Source organism: Bidens hawaiensis, unplaced genomic scaffold (genome assembly GCF_021521415.1).
Source record: "Bidens hawaiensis isolate Kalapana, Puna unplaced genomic scaffold, B.hawaiensis_p1.1 tig00036547_1, whole genome shotgun sequence".
Classification (NCBI taxonomy): domain Eukaryota; kingdom Viridiplantae; phylum Streptophyta; class Magnoliopsida; order Asterales; family Asteraceae; genus Bidens; species Bidens hawaiensis.
This window is the reverse complement of record NW_027496387.1, coordinates 1-21,474: the sequence shown is the minus strand read 5'-3', so window position 1 is coordinate 21,474 and position 21,474 is coordinate 1. Positions and strand designations below refer to the sequence as shown.

General features: G+C 34.6%; 1 protein-coding gene across 1 annotated transcript; it reads right to left on the bottom strand.

Moving 5' to 3' along the window:
- Window positions 1–9,793: 9,793 nt before the first annotated feature.
- On the bottom strand, window positions 9,794–18,085 carry LOC143588628 (alcohol-forming fatty acyl-CoA reductase-like). The gene is made up of 10 exons (XM_077069585.1): window positions 17,984–18,085; window positions 17,798–17,901; window positions 17,529–17,731; window positions 17,337–17,437; window positions 11,343–11,535; window positions 11,069–11,233; window positions 10,888–10,969; window positions 10,482–10,754; window positions 10,232–10,359; window positions 9,794–10,135 (listed from the first exon to the last, which is right to left on the bottom strand). The coding sequence occupies exons 1-10, from the start codon at window positions 18,054–18,056 to the stop codon at window positions 9,964–9,966; spliced, it is 1,494 nt and encodes a 497-aa protein (XP_076925700.1). The 5' UTR covers window positions 18,057–18,085; the 3' UTR covers window positions 9,794–9,963.
- Window positions 18,086–21,474: the final 3,389 nt, after the last annotated feature.

Sequence of the window (21,474 nt, the reverse complement as noted above, 5' to 3'; positions counted from 1 at the left end):
TAAAACATTACATAATTCATAACTTGTCTCAAAACATCCTTTGTTTTTCACATTAAACTATTAAAATTAAAACGTCATAAGTCTTCAGATGCCAGACTCTCGTTCAGTGCCATGTGTCCCCTCAAGCGAGCTGCCTCATTCTACTCACCTGCGTGCATACTAAAAGTCAGCTACGCTGAGTGAGTTCTAGATAATCACATAATCATACCCTTCACATAACAATATATTCATCCTTTCATTCATACTTTTATACTTTCATACTTTCTTACTTTCTTACATTCATACTTTCTTACTTTCATACTTTCTTACTTTCTTTTGTATTAACTTACTTTCATATCTTATGTTATAAAGAGCATTACGCCCTACATTCCTCGAGTATTATTAGGGCTCGGTACCCTCCTTCCTCGAGTATTATTAGGGCTCGGTACCCTCTTTCCTCGAGTATTATTAGGGCTCGGTACCCTCCTTCCTCGAGTATTATTAGGGCTCGGTACCCTCCTTCCTCGAGTATTATTAGGGCTCGGTACCCTCTTTCCTCGAGTATTATTAGGGCTCGGTACCCTCTTTCCTCGAACATTAGTAGGGTTCGGTTCCCTAGTTCTCGAATATTAGTAGGGTTCGATTCCCTCTTCGTTACCATACAACCATACATTATCATTTCTTTCTTTTATTATCTTTATCACGTTCATACACGTAAACATACATATCATACTTACCTTACACATAGCGTTACAACCTGACAGTACGTGCAATATCCGAAGATCGTTCACGTAACATCAAGCAATCATTCATACATATCATATCATTCACATAAGGCATACACTTATCTCTTAGGATAAGCGTATTAACAACATATTGAGTATGCACACAGCCCCGAAAACATAACACATAAGGGGGCTAGAAACTCACCTGAACACGGTTACGTTCTCCGTTGATTGTAATTCCTTTCTTTAACTGGGCTCGGCTAACTGTATAATATTTACACATATCAGTTAACTACTACTACTCGTTTTCGATAACTGCCTTAACACATTTTCCATTAGGTTTTTAATTCATTTTATAAACGAACTTCACTTCAGGCGAAGTTAAACCTTAGGCGAACTTGGAAACAACTTGGTTCTGGCTTGATTCGGTCGAATAGGGACATATTCGATCGAATCTGAGGCACACTCGATCGAACTAGACACACACTCGATCGAACCAGCTGGGAAAACTCGTTCGATCGAACATGGCACTCGTTCGATCGGATAGATACTCGTTCGATCGAATACGGATCTCATTCGGTCGAATGAGGCGGAGACCATTCGGTTGCTTTCTTATTCGATCGAATGGACTGGTTCGATTGACTCATTCGATCGAATGGACTGATTCGATTGACTCATTCGATCGAATGGACTGATTCGACGCCTTCAAGCTGGGCGACGGAGAAACCTACGGGTTTTTCCGGATTTTCCAGATTTTGACCCAAAATCGAAGTTTTTGACATGGAAATGTTCGGGATTGAAAGGGCTATCGATTCCCAGTGATTTTAAACATCAAAAGTTGCATTTTGACACCAAAACAAGACGGTTTTTGACCCGAAAACTCAAGTTACGAAAATGGGAGTTTTTGCTCGATTTGAGGCCGAAAATGGTTATGAAAACGGATGATTTTCGAGAGGGACTTACCAAAAACGATTAGGAACAAGATTGTGGACTCGGATTTGTGACTCGAGAACTTTCTCTCTCTAGTTTCTCTCTCTAGAATTGAGAGTGTTTGGGTGTGGGAGTGGAAGGGAGTTAGTGACAAATTGGAGGTAGGGACTTGGTAGTAACTCTCGAGCCCACGGGCCCAAGGCCCATTCTCATTTAACCCATCTTACGTAATCTAAGCCCATGACCCGTTCCTTACTCGACATTAAATAACTAAAACGTGAAATCACTAAACATAACTTTCTTTTATTTATCATTATAAAAATTTTAGGATGTTACAAGTCTTCCTCCCTTAAAGAGGTTTCGTCCCCGAAACCTAACTATTACATAAACAAACTAGGGTAAAACTTGCGCATCTCATCCTCAACTTCCCAAGTAGCATCTGATCCCTTGCGGTGTTTCCATATCACTTTGACCAAGGGTATGACCTTATGACGAAGCTGCTTCTCCTTGCGATCAACGATCTTTATCGGTTGCTCGATGTAGTTCAATTGTTCATCAACCTCGATGTCCATTAATGGCACGTGAGACGTGTCATCAGCTAGACACTTCCTCAGATGAGAAACATGGAAGGTTGAATGAATTCCATCTAACTCATCGGGTAAATCCAGTTTGTAAGCTACTTCACCCACACGTTTTATAATCTTGAACGGTCCAATGTACATCGGACTCAACTTTCCTCTTTTCCTAAAACGGATAATCCCCTTCCAAGGCGAGACCTTAAGCATCACATTGTCACCAACGTTAAACTCAATTGGTCGTCGCCGCTTATCTGCATAAGACTTTTGTCTGTCTTGAGCGGCTTTCATTCTTGTTTTGATCTGATCGAACTTTGAAGACGTTTCTTGAACCACTTCTAGGCTTCCCATTTCTTTCTGACCAATCTCACCCCAACACACCGGGGTTCTACATCGTCTACCGTACAACATCTCAAACGGTGGCATACCGATACTTGAATGGTAACTGTTGTTATAGGAGAACTCTGCCAGATGCAGATGATCATCCCAACTTCCACCAAAATCTAAAACACAAGCACGTAGCATATCCTCAAGGGTTTGGATCGTCCGTTCGGACTGTCCATCAGTTTGAGGATGATACGCCGTACCGATGTTCAACCTCGTCCCCATAGCTTCATGAAATTTCTTCCAGAACCTCGAAGTAAACCGTGTATCCCTATCAGACACGATCGATAACGGTACTCCATGCTTGGTTACCACTTCCTTGATGAACAAGTTTGCTAACGTTTCTGACGAGATGGCCTCTCGTATGGGCAGAAAGTGAGCACTCTTGGTCAAACGGTCCACAATCACCCAGATGGTATCATGTTGCTTAGCCGTACGAGGTAGCTTAGTTATGAAATCCATGGTGATGTGTTCCCATTTCCACTCAGGTATCTCTAGCGGTTGCATCTTCCCATAAGGCTTTTGATGTTCGGCTTTGACTTGTAAGCAAGTTAAGCACTTACCAACATAATCTACTACATCATTCTTCATTCCTGGCCACCAGTAATCTCTTTTCAAGTCTTGATACATCTTTGTAGCTCTAGGATGGATTGAATACCTTGACTTATGAGCTTCATCTAAGATTCAACTTCTAAGATCACCATGGCGTGGGATCCACATACGGTCGAACCTAGTTTTAACTCCATGAGTGTTTTCCACCAACTCATCTTGCTGGCCATAAATCCTTTCTTTCTTTACTAACCCTTCATCTACTAACACCTCTGACTGCACTTCGATGATTTCTTCAAAAAGACTTGAGTTCACAATCAGCTTGTATGACTTTACGGTTGCAAGGACTTCCTCATTCTTACGACTTAGCGCATCAGCGACCACGTTAGCTTTACCGGGGTAATACTTAATCTCACAGTCGTAATCCTTTATCAATTCTAACCATCTTCTCTGCCTCATGTTCAATTCTTTCTGCTCGAAGAAGTACTTTAAACTCTTATGATCGGTATAGATAGTACACTTAGTGCCGTACAGATAATGCCTCCATATCTTAAGAGCATGCACTACAGCTGCTAACTCCAAATCATGCGTCGGATAAGTACTTTCATGGACCTTCAACTGTCTGGACGCGTATGCTATCACCTTCCCTCGTTGCATCAACACGCAACCTAATCCTTGATGCGAAGCATCAGCACAAACAACGAAATCCTCGTCACCATCGGGTAGAGTAAGGATTGGAGCTTGCGTGAGTCTCTTCTTCAATTCTTCAAAGGCTTCTTCTTGAAATTTTCCCCAGCTGAATACTATCGACCTTCGGGTCATACCGGTCAGCGGTGCGGCTATCTTGGAGAAACCTTCGATGAATCTCCTATAGTAGCCAGCTAACCCTAGGAAGCTTCGTATATCCGTCGGATTCTGCGGAGTCTTCCAATTCGTTATCGCTTCAATCTTAGCTGGGTCCACGGTAATCCCCTCCGGATTAACCACATGACCTAAAAATTGCACTTCTCTTAACCAGAACGCGCACTTCGAAAACTTGGCGTACAACTTCTCTTTCTTCAGAACTTCCAATACTTCTCTCAGATGCTCGGCATGGTCAGACTCACACTTTGAATAAATCAATATATCGTCAATGAAGACGATAACCGACTTATCCAACATCGGCCGACACACCCTATTCATCATGTCCATAAATGCTGCAGGAGCATTGGTTAGACCGAATGACATTACGAGGAACTCGTAGTGTCCATACCGCGTTCGGAACGCTGTCTTAGGGATGTCTGCCTCTTTCACCCTCAGCTGATGGTAGCCTGATCTGAGATCTATTCGTGAGAACCAACTTGAACCTTGCAGCTGGTCAAACAGATCATCAATCCTTGGCAACGGATATCTATTCTTTACCGTAAGCTTATTCAACTCACGATAGTCTATGCACATTCTCATACTTCCATCCTTCTTTTTCACGAACAATACTGGTGCGCCCCACGGGGAAACACTCGGTCTGATAAAACCCTTGTCGAGGAGTTCTTGCAGTTGGGACATCAATTCCTTCATCTCGGACGGTGCTAGACGGTAAGGCGCTTTCGCGACGGGCTGGGCTCCTGGTACTAGATCTATCTGAAATTCTATCTCTCGCTCAGGTGGCAACCCCGGAAGATCCTCAGGGAATACTTCTGGGTAGTCCCGCACAATAGGAACATTCTTCATTTCTTTCGTCTCGGCCGTAGCGTTGACAACATACGCCAGGTAGGCACCACACCCTCGCCTTAGCAAACCCTCAGCTTTTATCATCGAAATGACATTAAGCCCAGAACTTTCCTTATCACCATAAACCGTTACCGCGCTACCATCCGATGACTTTAACCTTATAATCCTACTCTTACATACTATCTGAGCCTCAAACTCAGACAACCAATCCATACCCAAAACCACATCGAACCCTCCCAAGGTCATAACGTACAAGGTAATCGGGAACTCATGCCCTTCCAATTCTATCGTACAGTTCTTAACCATCTTCGTTATTTTAACCGAAGTGTCACTAGCGGTTTCTACTACAAAAGTTTCGGACACTCGGCAGCCTTTCATTTTAGCGAGTTTACTAAATGTCGTAGCTACAAAACTTCTATTCGCACCAGAATCAAATAATACTAAAGCAGAAATGCCGTTTACTAGGAACGTACCGGTCACAACATCAGGAATCTGCTTGGCTTGTTCTTGGGTCAGCATGTAGGCTCTAGTTCTTGGCCTAGCTTGATCGGCATCCTTCTTTCTACTACCTCCAGCTTCACTTTCGGTACACTCCCTAGCAAAATGACCCGTCTTACCACACTTGTAGCATGCAGGCTTAGAACTGCACTCATGAGCATAATGACCTGCCTTCCCACACTTGTAGCAAACATTCGACCCAAATTTACATTCTCCGGCATGTATCTTTCCACACTTATGACATGTATCCGAACCCTTTCCCCACCTACACTCACCACTGTGCGCCTTGCCACAAGTCTTGCACGACCTGTTCTCCCAAACTCTCGGCTGTTTGTTCTTAGGGTTCCACATCTGGGTACCGGGTCGTTTAGCAGGAGCGACCCATTTCTTCTCTTTCTTCTCATCTCCCACCACCACATCATCCGCAACCAAGTCTGCATAAACCATTTCTGCGAGTTCGACAGCAGAATCGAAAGTAGTAGGTTTACTTGTTCTGACTAACATGCGAACTCTCTGCGGTAATCCCCTCACATAACACTTGATCCTTTTTGCCTCAGTGTTGACCATATCGGGCACCAACCTAGACATTCGATTGAACTCGGTGGTGTACTCACGATGTGTCATTGTCCCAGCTTTCAAGTTTAAGAATTTCATCTCCGCCCTTTCAACCTCGGCGTCAGCACAGAACTTCATCATCACTAACTCTTTCAGATCATCCCACCTCATCTCTTTGAGCTCTTCACGGGTCTTCCTCTGCTCCACACTCTCCCACCAATACATAGCCTCGTCTACGAATGACTGAGTAGCATAACCCACAGCTTGGTCGGGGCGGCATTCGCTAATGCGGATAACCTTGTCCATAGCGGTTATCCATTGGAGAGTAGCGATTGCGTCTCCCAACCCGGTCAGCTTTGGCGGGTCGCATCCTTTGAAGGACTTATAGCTGCACCCACCTTGTCCTCTTCTCCCATCATCGACTTTCACAGACTTATCCCCACTCGAGGCCCCTCTTTCACCTTCCCCATCCTTCCTACCATCACCACCCGCCCCTTCAGCAGTTCGTTCACGGCTTCCAGCAGATCCTTCGGGATTCAGGTTCTTCACAGCAGCAACCACAGCCTGAACAATGGCTGCTTGAACTGCAGGGCTAAGTTGAACTTCTTCGTTGTTGTTCTGGTCTCCTCCAGCTGCGCTTCCTTCATCTTCGGTGTGGGAAGCTTCTTCTACCGAGGGTTGCCGGACAAGACGAGGCCTGCCACGACGTCCAGTGCGACCCCCAGTTCCAACAAATTCTCCAGCTCCCGCCATTAGTATTCTAAAAGGGAAAACACAAACATCATCATTCAAGGAACTATTTAGTACAAGGATAGTAAGGCTAACAGGTAATAACAGTGGCCAGTTGTGATTAGCTGATCACGTTACCTTCCGTGTCCTATACACTTCCCTTTATGAGTCTATTTGTGCTGGTTCTACTTAAGCAGTTTGTCAAATCAAACAATCAATTATTCCTATCCCTGACGTTCACATATCTTTCCTTTCTCATTAACATATATCATTTAATCATACACCTTACCTTTACCATTCTCGCTTGAGCAACACATGGCATTCTTGAACTGGCATCTTCTTTCCTTTCTTATTTATATCCCATACTCCGTTCGAGTCTAAGCATGTAGGATGCTTAAATCTCTCGAACTTTGCTCTGATACCAACTTGTAAGGCCCCGTTACCGGAAGCCCTACTTTCGCGTTGGATTTACTCATAAACACAGTTCTAAATATCAGAGTTAATTTAAACATTTACGCGGAATATGAAACTTTCATAAAACATTACATAATTCATAACTTGTCTCAAAACATCCTTTGTTTTTCACATTAAACTATTAAAATTAAAACGTCATAAGTCTTCAGATGCCAGACTCTCGTTCAGTGCCATGTGTCCCCTCAAGCGAGCTGCCTCATTCTACTCACCTGCGTGCATACTAAAAGTCAGCTACGCTGAGTGAGTTCTAGATAATCACATAATCATACCCTTCACATAACAATATATTCATCCTTTCATTCATACTTTTATACTTTCATACTTTCTTACTTTCTTACATTCATACTTTCTTACTTTCATACTTTCTTACTTTCTTTTGTATTAACTTACTTTCATATCTTATGTTATAAAGAGCATTACGCCCTACATTCCTCGAGTATTATTAGGGCTCGGTACCCTCCTTCCTCGAGTATTATTAGGGCTCGGTACCCTCTTTCCTCGAGTATTATTAGGGCTCGGTACCCTCCTTCCTCGAGTATTATTAGGGCTCGGTACCCTCCTTCCTCGAGTATTATTAGGGCTCGGTACCCTCTTTCCTCGAGTATTATTAGGGCTCGGTACCCTCTTTCCTCGAACATTAGTAGGGTTCGGTTCCCTAGTTCTCGAATATTAGTAGGGTTCGATTCCCTCTTCGTTACCATACAACCATACATTATCATTTCTTTCTTTTATTATCTTTATCACGTTCATACACGTAAACATACATATCATACTTACCTTACACATAGCGTTACAACCTGACAGTACGTGCAATATCCGAAGATCGTTCACGTAACATCAAGCAATCATTCATACATATCATATCATTCACATAAGGCATACACTTATCTCTTAGGATAAGCGTATTAACAACATATTGAGTATGCACACAGCCCCGAAAACATAACACATAAGGGGGCTAGAAACTCACCTGAACACGGTTACGTTCTCCGTTGATTGTAATTCCTTTCTTTAACTGGGCTCGGCTAACTGTATAATATTTACACATATCAGTTAACTACTACTACTCGTTTTCGATAACTGCCTTAACACATTTTCCATTAGGTTTTTAATTCATTTTATAAACGAACTTCACTTTAGGCGAAGTTAAACCTTAGGCGAACTTGGAAACAACTTGGTTCTGGCTTGATTCGGTCGAATAGGGACATATTCGATCGAATCTGAGGCACACTCGATCGAACTAGACACACACTCGATCGAACCAGCTGGGAAAACTCGTTCGATCGAACATGGCACTCGTTCGATCGGATAGATACTCGTTCGATCGAATACGGATCTCATTCGGTCGAATGAGGCGGAGACCATTCGGTTGCTTTCTTATTCGATCGAATGGACTGGTTCGATTGACTCATTCGATCGAATGGACTGATTCGATTGACTCATTCGATCGAATGGACTGATTCGACGCCTTCAAGCTGGGCGACGGAGAAACCTACGGGTTTTTCCGGATTTTCCAGATTTTGACCCAAAATCGAAGTTTTTGACATGGAAATGTTCGGGATTGAAAGGGCTATCGATTCCCAGTGATTTTAAACATCAAAAGTTGCATTTTGACACCAAAACAAGACGGTTTTTGACCCGAAAACTCAAGTTACGAAAATGGGAGTTTTTGCTCGATTTGAGGCCGAAAATGGTTATGAAAACGGATGATTTTCGAGAGGGACTTACCAAAAACGATTAGGAACAAGATTGTGGACTCGGATTTGTGACTCGAGAACTTTCTCTCTCTAGTTTCTCTCTCTAGAATTGAGAGTGTTTGGGTGTGGGAGTGGAAGGGAGTTAGTGACAAATTGGAGGTAGGGACTTGGTAGTAACTCTCGAGCCCACGGGCCCAAGGCCCATTCTCATTTAACCCATCTTACGTAATCTAAGCCCATGACCCGTTCCTTACTCGACATTAAATAACTAAAACGTGAAATCACTAAACATAACTTTCTTTTATTTATCATTATAAAAATTTTAGGATGTTACATAAAACTAGCAAGGCTTTATATCAATGCATATTTATTAAATCTAATATAATTACCCATACCATTGGTTATATTCGTCTAAAAGTTTAACGGTTATTTCATAATTACTCGTTACATTCGCCATGTTCCCGAGTTCACTTAATGAGAGAAAGAAAGGAATTTTTTTGTTTTCATTTCTTTCCTATTTTATTTTTCCTTTCTTTTCTTTATATTTATTTTCAAACTGAAAAAAAAAAACATATTATTCCAACTTGCTATTTACTCGTCATTGTTTTCTTTCCACATGTTTTCTTTTTATACTATTTAATAAACTCATAAACACAATTTACTCTAAATTCATTTCTTTTGTTTTCTTAAAAACATCCTCTAAAATACAATCATATTTTTCTTTCATTTCATTTCTTTTCCATATTTAAATTAACTCAAAAAACGAACGATAATGTAAGTTTTTGTATTAAAGGAGACACATGTGTCAAATCTGCTTTTTTATTTTTTTAAAGACATGTGCTACTGAAAGTGATAGCATAGTTATTGGCTTTTTGTGTAATTATATCACGTTCTATAATTGGATAGATAATCATTCATGAGTGCAAACTCAAGTGCATTTGAAAGTTGACATGAACATTAATGTAAAAATTCTTACAATACACACCGAATATAAACAAATCAAGTTTCACATAGTAACCATTATTATGATAAATTTTCCACTCCTTACAAGAGAAGAATAGTCACTTATTCTTAACTTTCCATGTAATATATGTAAACATTGCTTGTGCACGAAGAAATACATTCATATATTGTATATGACATTGTTGACAAGAGTCTTAATTACTTCTGGACACGAGTGCTTAAGACATGTTTCACCAAGCCTGGGATATGTATATTCATAAGGTAGCATTCCCAGTCGATTGACTTGGTATCCAAGAAGAACGTCTCCATCTCATCTTTGAAACTCTCTTTGATTATGCAAAGCAATTTGATGAGATTGGCATCATCAAAACTATAAATTATGACATACAACATTAATCAAAGGATCATTTATTTGTAAACAAACTATTAATTAAATAGAGCATGCGTGAAAGGGTAATGCACTTACATCATATTGACGAGACCATATGGTTTATAAAGAAATGCTAATCGAAGTATGATTTTGATCTCTTGGTCAACCTTAAAATACCAAGCGTTAAAAGCCCCAAGAAGAATTTTGTTTGCATATTCGACAACCTTCAAATGGGCAAGAAAAACGTTAACAAAAATCTTATGTGGCTTTTATTCATAAAATAAATCTGAGACCATGAGAAAATGTTGCCAAGAAGAATGTTGTAAAATAAAAGTGAAGAGAACACCTTTAAGGGGATCAGGTATCTGATTGACATATATCTGTTGAAGCTAGACATGGACCTCAACATCAAAACTTTCCCAGTTGTTTGAATTGGGTTTCCTTGCCGATTTATTAAAGGATGTGTTGCAAAGTAACCAAATATATATTTCCAGATGCTAGAAATTTTCAAAGGATTAGACATGGATGATCCCACATGATAAATGGTCCTCGAGTAAGCTTTATGATGTCGAATTACAATCGCCGCCAACATAGCATTTATAACCATGTCTGCTGGAATCTATAGGTAAAACCATTAATAAAATTAAAGTTGGTTTTCATTTTACCTTTAAATTCAAAATTTGTTGCTAAACTAGATCGAAATTATTGTAGTGTTTGCTTTTATATCATGACTTGATGGCAAGTGGACTTACCAAATCAAGTACATTGGAAGGTTCACCAAGAAAGGTTGAAGTCCTGCCTTTACCATATGCCACAATGAAGCTATCAATGGTTCTGGAAAGTGTAAATTAGGTTTAATGATCATGTTTAGAAAAACGACTAATTTGTTAGCTAAATCATTATCTAAACCAAATAGAATAGCATGCGTATTACTTGATGCCCTCAATCCATCCAGGAAAAGGTTCTTTATAGGTACTAGTGATGATGGTAGGTCGTAGTACGACTAGTGGCACATCTTCTCTTAGTTCCTCAAGCAATAGCATTTCTCCCATCGCCTTCGTGAATGAATAAGTATTTGGCCATCCATGCAAATTCGCCCTTCAAATAACGAAATGAAACCCAAATTATGTTAATGTTTGGCGGAATTTGCATGGACCATTTTAAGTAAAATAATGCTTTGTCGAATTGAAAAGAAATAGAGATAAACCTTTGAATACCAAAATCCTTCATGAAAGATGAAATGGCTTTTTCATTAACTTTCTCAATGATGAGTTCGTTGTGTCTTTCGAGTATCTCTTTTTGTTCTTCTTTAATGTTGAGATTGTTTTCACCATTAAGTGTCTCACCAACTTTAAATGGAGTTTCCAATATGATTCCAGACTTTTCACCCCAGACATAAGCTGAAACAAGACCGAGTTCTCATTAAACAACAATTGAATCACTTAAAAGAAGTTAAAAATTCTAACTATAATATTAAATGATTGACATTTTTTTTTCAGTTAATTTTTTTTTACTAATCTATGTATTTTATATAATATGTTACATGTTATTAATGTTTTAAATGATTGGCAATATCATTTTCAGTTAAAAAAAATAAAACATCTTTAATTCCATTAAATTCTCCACTAAAAAATTAACTTATTAATGGTAAGAACATGTAGAGTAATTATATATACAGATAAAGTAATTATGTAATTATATCATAAAGTAATTACATAATTAGTGTGTGATGTAATTACATAATTATTGTACTAATATATATATAATTACTCAACTTGGTTATCACTATTAGCACGTTAATTTTATTTGTACATTAAATTTTTCATATATATATATATATATATATATAAGGGTTCACATAAAAATAAATAGTTTTTTAGAAATGGTAAGAATCAATAAAGATTTTACATGTGGCATTACAAACTATGGTGAAAAATCAATTATAGGAAACTATATCGGTTATAATGGTGAAAGAGTAATTCTAAGAAACTATGACGGTTTTTATAATTTTAAATCTCAACCATTTATTGACATGATCCAATTGACCCAATATATATATATATATATATATATATATATATATATATATATATATATATATATATCTACATATTTTAATAAAGTAAAATAATTGTGACATGTCGGTTTTTCGTTAAACCTCATAACTTTTTTCTTTTCAAAACTAAGATCTTAATTAACTCTAATATATGTCCATATTCACTTTCATATTACATTTATTTATATTATATTTATATATTTTTATAAAAATAAATATTAACATATTATCTATTATGTATTCCAAATTACTTGGTGAAATCTAAAAATTAACAACAAATCATATTTGTTAAATATTGAAAATATTATATAATTTTAAATGTTATCATTAACATATTTTACTATATATATTGTTGAATGTTATAAAAAAATAAAACTCGAATATGCTTTCATTTTCAAAGTAATTTTTTTTAATTATTAAATCATAAATCCATGCATAAAAGTTGATCTATTTTTTTAAAATCAATCCATTTATCTATTACTATTATTATTATTATTATTGTTATTATTATTATTGTAAATTTTCATATAAATTTATAATTATAAATATATGTTTTAAATCTATCAATTTATTTTTTCGGCAAGTTTAGTAAATATATACCAATCACTTTCACATATAACAAAGTTTATCATATTTAATTTCTTGGTTTTTTTTATCAATGATTGTTTCGGGTTTTTTGGAACTTAAATTTATTTTTTAAAGTCAAAATTGATAAATAGATTGTTTGGTACAAGTTAACTACATTTTGGTCAAAATTTGTTATGGGTCAAAAATGAAAAATCGAAGTGTTTTTAAAAGTTTGAGAATACAAATTGATTTATCGTCAAATTTGTTACGGGTTCATAGTGTTGACTTGAAAATGTCAAACTGATAAAAGTTAGAATTTTAAACATGATTTGGGTTTCAAATTATTTTCAAGAACTTTTTTTGAAAAAATCAAAAGGTTCAGAATTTGATAAATTGACTATTTTTCTCTCAAGTATTAAAATTTAAAAATAGATAGTGAACATTTACGACATGCCACCCCAGGCCTATCAATCATTCTAACTTGTATCAAATTTGATATATTTGTGTAAATATTAACTTTTCATTTAATGGTGATTAGAATGTTGTATGTGAAGCATGTCATGTGAAACTATGCTTAAATGAATCAAAATATTCACTAAATTGACTGGCTAACATGTTATTTTTTATTTTATCAAACTTATCAAAACCTTTTTCATGTTTAGCTCAGAAAAACATAGTATTAAATAACATCTGTTGTTATAATTTAATGGTCTCATTTCTTTCTCTGGTTTTTAAATTGATAAATATATCAATAAAGGTAACGCTCATTTAGCATACATATATGATACTGACAATGGTAGTTTCAATAAAAGGAACGTTCTCGGGTGCGTTTTTGCACTTGCATTTTTTTATTAAGTTCATTTAAAAAAATCATTTTTTGATATAAATAAAATCATTTTATATACACATAGTATAGACACAAGATGTAATACATATTTTCATATAGGTTATGTAATTATTTTCTTTATTTGTAATTTTATAATTTAGATAATATCGTGTGTTACAAGAGCTCTAAAATTAGTATATATATATATATATATATATGATGCAGTTACTGTACGCTAATGTCTTAACGTACGATAAGTACGCGAGACGCTCAAAGGCAAAAAACCTAAAACGCTCAGAAAATGCTCACAAAAAACTAAAACGCTCAGCCAAAAATCTAAAACAATCAAATATGGTTTTCGTGAAAAAAAGTGAAAAATTGATCGATTAACCATCCAAAACTGTTTTTTTTCGGTGAATCAATGATTAATTATATATGTATTGACGATTCCGAGATGTTTAGATGTGATTTCATGAATCGGTTTCGTGAAAAAATGAATTCACGTATTTATCGTACGTTAAAGCATTATTGTATTAGATCTTTTCCATATATACATATAATTAAGTTAATTCAATTGCTTCTACTTCAAACCTTTAGCAAGAGATTACGCATAATGAATTTGTCAACCCGGCCGATTACCCTCTTGTTAAAACTGTAAATTTCACTAAAATAGTATAAAATATAAATAAATTTCATTCAAATTTACAAATTCAAAATCATAAGTTTATTAAAGAAAAAGGATTACTGGTATTTTAAAAAACTATATTTGAACAAAAATGGATACAACAAATAAAAATAAATGTAAAGCTGAGCCACCCCAAGGGTGTGCTAGGGTAGTCGACGGCCACATGCACGACACCCGCTTGGCACAATTTTTTTATGTATTTGTTGGGACTTATATTTTAGACCGACGCAATCGAATTTATATGTGGGTGACAAATATATTATCCGGTCTCAACCAAGGGTGGATGGCTTGAAGACCAAGTCATGCTAGACTAGTATAAATAGATGTTTTTTATTCATTTGTCTAGTATGAGTGACTGTATTGTGTATGTGTGAGATTTAAGGTTTTATCCCTTTGAGAGAGTCTCCGCCTCCAGGATGAGCTCTCCTGGTGGCGGCTGATATTTCTTAATCGATTGTATATATGAATGTATGTATGAGTGTTTCATCTTAATGAGAATCATTCGGCTAATATTTCATACTACCAGTTTATCTTTTGTGTTTTGATTACAATTGTTCATCCTACTTTATTGTTGATTGTTAATCAAATCAGGCTCTCTCCCAATACACCACATCCGTCCAAACATCTTTCAAGAGTGAATATGAGTGAATACTAACGACAGTGGAGCTCGGATCTAGGGTTAGGATCGAATCTCACTCATATTCACTCGTGAAAGATGTTTGGACGGATGAGGTGCATTGGGAGAGAGCCTGATTTGATTAACAATCAACAATAAAGTAGGATGAACAATTGTAATCAAAACACAAAAGATATAAATGGTAGTATGAAATATTAGCCGAATGATTCTCATTAAGATGAAACACTCATACATACATACAATCGATTAAGAAATATCAACCGCCACCAGGAGAGCTCATCCTGGAGGCAGAGACTCTCTCAAAGGGATAAAACCCTAAATCTCACACATACACAATACAGTCACTCATACTAGACAAATGAATAAAAAACATCTATTTATACCAGTCAGCATGACTTGGTCTTCAAGCCATCCACCCTTGGTTGAGACCGAATAATATATTTGTCACCCACATATAAATTCGATTGCGTCGGTCTAAAATATAAGTCCCAACAGTATTTTTATGAAAAAAAATATGTATAATCAATGTTTTCAACATAATTACATAAACACTAGTTTCGTTTAGTGGCAAAAATGTATGGCATCTAACCAAGAGGTTGAGGGTTCAAGTCTTATTTGAGATTATTTATATACAAAAGTTTTTTACACAACTCAAATCATAACCAAGTAAGCCCACTTAAAATTAAATTGTATAAACTCAACAAAATTTTGCTTTTACTTAAGGCTCAAAATTTTTTTCGTTTTTGACCCAAAAAATTCGTCTTCTCGAAGCCGGCCCTAATGTAAAGTCTTTGATGTAAGAATATTGAATAGAGCCCCTAAAGTCTAAATTATTTTCTTGTTAGTATACACTAGCTTTATAGTTCGTGTAACACACGAGATGATACATATATAATTACATAATATATATGAAAAAATATATTACATTTATGATTGTACTAGTTTTTATCCCCCGTAATACGGGGGTTGTTTTATATTGTTTGTTCTAATATTTATTTATTTTTTGAATTTTATTGTATGAAAGTTAATATTATACTTATGGTTTGATGATAAATTGTTTTATAAATAAATGAGATGTTATAACCCGGTTTAAAAGCCATATGGTTTTGATGAGACACAAAACCCGTTTATTTTTTTTACTATAAAATTGGATTTTTAATTATAAATAATATTTATGAAAGTTAATAATATACTTACGGTTTGATGAGACCCAAGACCCGTTTATATTTTTTAATATCAAATTGGTTTTTTTAATTTAAATAATATATATATCTTTTTAAAAATAAATAAGATATTAATTTTTATGATATCCTATTTTATAGGATTTTACATCAATAATTTGGTGAGAACAATTTTTAATTTAATGAGATGTTATAACCCGTTTAAGAAATATCTGGGTTTGATAATACCAATACCCATGAATTCAGGTCAAATGCATGAGAATCCTCTATTTAAAAATCAAGCAAATCTTGTGACTCCAAAAAAAGGGGAAGCGACCACATCACAACACCTAGGTTTTTTATATATTCGTTTATATATATTATAGATTAATACCATGTGTACATAAGTTGAATTTTATATCACAAAATGATTTTATTAAAATAAAAACTGAACTTAATAAAAAAGAAAAAATTATACACGTAAAAAAACATACTAGAGAACGCTACATCCATTAAAAATTTCATTCTGAGTATCATATATGTATATATTAGAATTGTAAGTGAAGTTATTCATCTAAGTATCCGTTTTAAATTGTTGAAGTGAGAAATTCGAATTGCACCTGGTTATGTAACAAAATGAAGTCTCAATATAATCAAGAAAATAAGTATATGATGTGCATGGTTATTTTGTAAGAGTTTTATTTTTTTAAAGTAATGATTAAACTACACCAAAATTATTATATAGTAAAATCTTTTCAACAACTCATTTTATTCTTTTTATGTTTTGTTTTATGTTAATTCTAATGAGACAAATCTTTTAGTTATGATGATTTATGACAATCTACTCTCACTTTTAGTATTATTGCTTTATCATTTATATATAATTTCTAACCATATCTTATTTCAAAAAACCGTTTTATAATTCATAAATATTATTTACTAACGGTTTATTTAATATTATTTTATTCAACACATATAATACACGAGTTTCTTATTTAGCATTCTAATAAATCGAACCAAAATCAGTTTCAAATTGCTTAGTTATGTAGACCTTCGATCCGGGTTTCATCTAACACGGTTTAAACCCCAACTTACAACAACTTAACACGGTTTGGGTTGAAATCCTAACCGGGTCCTGGCCCGTTTTGTGCACATATGCAAGAAAGGTCCTATATTATTCACTATATATAGTGACACAAACGGTTTTAGACCTCAATATTGCATTAAAAGTGTCAAACTGCATGTGTTAAGCTTAGTTTAGCATGTATACCTGTAGATACATGAAGTAGTAGTTTTATATTACTGCATTCATTGACAAATTTGGAAACATGCTTAGCTCCAAGTGTGTTAATTGTGAATGCTACGTCATACCTACAATCACATTCATTGAGCATAAATAGCAAATTATCATAATTGCCTTGGAACCTAAAAATAACTATATCATAAGTGATGTAAGGCATACCTTTCATCAAAATTTGTAGTAGCAGCAGAGTTAACAACAATATCCACGTGACCTCGAATCTCATTTAACAACTCCAGGTTTGTTACTCCAAAATCTTCCAACCCGATATCGCCAACCACTGGTGTTATCTTTTCAGATATGAATGTATGGATATTTGTATCATGTTTTCGTTTTATGACCCTAAATAGGTCTTTTCCAATAACCTACACAGACAGGTTAACCGCATCACTTATGATTCAGAAACAACTATTCATATTACATGCACCTACCTCTGAGTGCAACCGTTGCAAAGCCGAGTTTGAATCTGAAGCTCTTATAAGTACATAGAGTTTTTTAATATTTGGTTGTAGCCTTAGTATCTTCTCTACAAAAACTGAAGTATATGTACATAGGAATCAAAATTATGATCAATAAAAATTCTTAGTTAGATTAAGTGACATGGAAGAAAGACTAACCTTTTCCCAGAAATCCAGTAGCTCCGGTGACTAGGATTGCTTTATTTTCAAAATAGCCTATAATGCTTTCCATTTCCCTGAAAGACTGACACAAGATTGTATGAATGGCTTCCAAATATTACTTGCATATATATATATATATATTTAGATAGAGTCAATTAACAACCTTTTTTGTTTTATACTCTCTCAATATATAAAATAAAAAAGTATTAAATGTGAGTAAAGTTAAAATACAAAGGACAACAAAAATGAGAAATGCGAGAAGGAATCTAATCCATTGATCTTAGATTTGGATTGTGGAGATTAATTCAAGAATAAAAATTAAATAAAAATAAATGAGAATGGCATGGTAATAACCCACTTATGAAGACTTTCTCTCTCCACATGCAAGGCACATGTCAATTCCCCCAGCATTTTAAAATGTCTACAACCTTTTCATACGACATTTTTAAAAAAAAATTTTTTTTATCATAATAACAAGCGTTTTTTTATATTTAATATGAATATCATATTGTTGTATAAAAATAAAAAAAAGATGGTGGGTTTTTTTATATTGTATTATTTGGTTGTCCATTGTGTTTTTAACTGAATTTTTCTATGCATTATGTTATAAATTTTGGTCATTGTGTTTTTCAATTGATACTCATATTATAGATAAAAATTAACACAAAGATTACGTCATTATGTCTTTCGTGCGTCATTGTGTCTTTGAGAATGTGTCTTTATACTTATCTTTGTGCTTTAGTCATTGTTTCAATATTCACTTAATTTGAGAAAAATAGTATTATGTTGTTTGTGTATTACGTTCAAGGCATTGTGTAATATATAGATTCCATTGTGTTTTACATTTCAGGTCATTGTGTTATATGTATTTACCATTTTGTCTTACGTTTCAGGCCATTGTGTTATATTATTTACCATTGTGTCTTACGTTTATGGCCATTGTGTTATATGTATTTACCATTGTGTCTTACGTTTCACGCCATTGTGTTTTATTATTTACCATTGTGTCTTACGTTTCTGACCATTGTGTTATATGTATTTACCATTGTGTCTTATGTTTCACGCCATTGTGTTATATTATTTACCATTGTGTCTTACGTTTCTGGCCATTATGTTATATGTATTTACCATTGTGTCTTACATTTCAAGCCATTGTGTTATATGTATTTACCATTGTGTCTTATGTTTCAGGCCATTGTGTTATATTATTTACGATTGTGTCTTACGTTTCTGGCCATTGTGTTATATGTATTTACCATTGTGTCTTACGTTTCAGGCCATTGTGTTTTAAGTTTCAGGTTATTGTGTAATATGCATTCATCATTGTGTTTTATGTATTAGATAATTTGTTGGTATTTTTCATTATATATATATATATACTATTACACAACGGTGTTATTAGTATTTAAAAAAAACACAATGATTAGATGAAAGACACAATGGCAAAAAAACACAATAACAAACAGAAAGACACAATGACGAAAAAAAACACAATGATGTAAATTACTTTTTATTATTATATAACAAAATTATACTCATATTAAAGGTAAAAAAACGCTTGTTATTATGGTGAATTTTTTTTTAAATATCATATGAAAAAGTTATAGACGTTTAAAAATGATGGGGGAATCAACATGTGACTTGCATGTGGAGAGAGAAAATACGTAATATTCCTTTTATGCCCTTTTTCCTTTGATCCCTACTTGACACATGTCAATTAATTATGGCTTCTCATCCTTCTCATTTTTATTCCCCTTTATAGAATAACTTGACCCAATAATGCTTATCTTTTATATTGTAAATTTATGTATATATTATTACTATTTTTATCCCCACGTGTTACAGAGGTTGTTTTCATTTTCGTTTATAATACTTATATATTTTTTTAGATTTTAATTTTATTTTTAGCAAAGAAGTTATGATAATAAAAGAGTTTTCCAAATAAATCAAATGTTATTACTGGTTGAAAGGTATCCGGGTTTTGTAAGGCCCATGACCCGCTTATTTATTTACTATAAAATTGTTTCTTAATTACAAATAATACTTTTTAAAAAAAAATTGGATATTGATATTTAGTATATCCCTATTTTATAGGATTTTCATATCAAATATTTGGTGAGATTAATTTTTAATATAATAAGATGTTATAATCCGTTTAAAGGTTATCCGGGTTTGGTGAGATCCATACCCGTAAACTCGAGTCAAATGCATGAGAATCTTCCACTTACAAATAAAGAAATATGATGGATTAAAAAAATATAGGAAATAACCAATGAGCTTTTAAATGTTTCGTTTATATATTTACGATAAAATTTAAGATTATTATCGTAATCAATATTAGTAATATGTATTATATCATTGATAACTTATTGTTAACGTTATATACTTCAAGAGGCCGTTTGGTATATATACGTGTCCTAGTTGATTTGAAATAAAATGAAAGCAACCAAAACAATCCATAAACTTTCATTCCCTAATAATTTTTTATTGACAACGTAGTGCTTTAATATTAATTTTATTTAAAATCTCCTTGTAATATACCAAATTAGTTTTTGCCACGACAACCCCCCGTTACGGCGAGGACGCGACGCCAATTCGGTCAGTCCCTCAAAACAATTTCCACCAAGTATTATTATGGTCTTAAAAGCAAGAATTTCGATGCATAAAAGTAACATGACGTATAAAAGTAACATTGAATGTGAAATGTTGTAGCAACTCATTATTAGCATTACAACATATTGCTTAACATCCATTTTGCCTATGCAAACAAATGTTGTATATACAGCTGTTGATGAAACTTTCAAACAATTTCCACTAGTAATTTTGATTCTAAAAGCAAGGTATTTAGATGCATAAATTCATTATTAGCATTACAATATACTCCCTCCGTCCCATTATAAATGTCCTTGTTTGACTTTTTAACTCTTTTTTTTGTAACCTTGACCATAAATATTTTTGTTCGTGTCATATAATACTTGATGAAAATTATATCAATGTAAAATACATTTAAAACCCAATCCATTCATATATTTTACATCAAGTATTATATAACACAAATAAAAATATTGTCGGTCAAAGTTAAACAAGAAAGACTTGAAAAATCAAACTATGACACTTATAATGGGACGGAGGGAGTATTACTTAACATTCATTTTGCCTATGCAAACACATCCTGTATAGTTATTGCCTAGTGAATCATACTAAAAACGGTTTACAAAATGGTTAAACTTGCAGCAAGCAGACATTCCCAAATCTTTGCTTTTTAACATATGCTTAAAAGTACACTACGTGAAAATTGACCTTTGGTCACATGAAAAAAGTGTGGCCGTAGGCCTTTAGCAACACACATTTGGTTCAGGTCATATGTGGCCAAAGGTCGCGACACTGTGGGTATGATATGGCCACACACAGTATTTAGTGGCCTTATGTGGTTATAAGTGTGGCTAAAGGGTACAGGCATTAGTTGATGGCAATCAAGAAGCCTCTCC

Bases quoted from the DNA above. Each gene is read 5' to 3' on its own strand.
- LOC143588628 (XM_077069585.1), bottom strand. From the start codon at position 18,056: ATGGAAAGCATTATAGGCTATTTTGAAAATAAAGCAATCCTAGTCACC. The intron at 11,234-11,342 runs GTTTATCTCTAT...CGTTATTTGAAG, and splicing joins AAGGATTTTGGTATTCAAAG to GGCGAATTTGCATGGATGGC. The intron at 10,360-10,481 runs GTGTTCTCTTCA...GCCCATTTGAAG, and splicing joins GATACCTGATCCCCTTAAAG to GTTGTCGAATATGCAAACAA.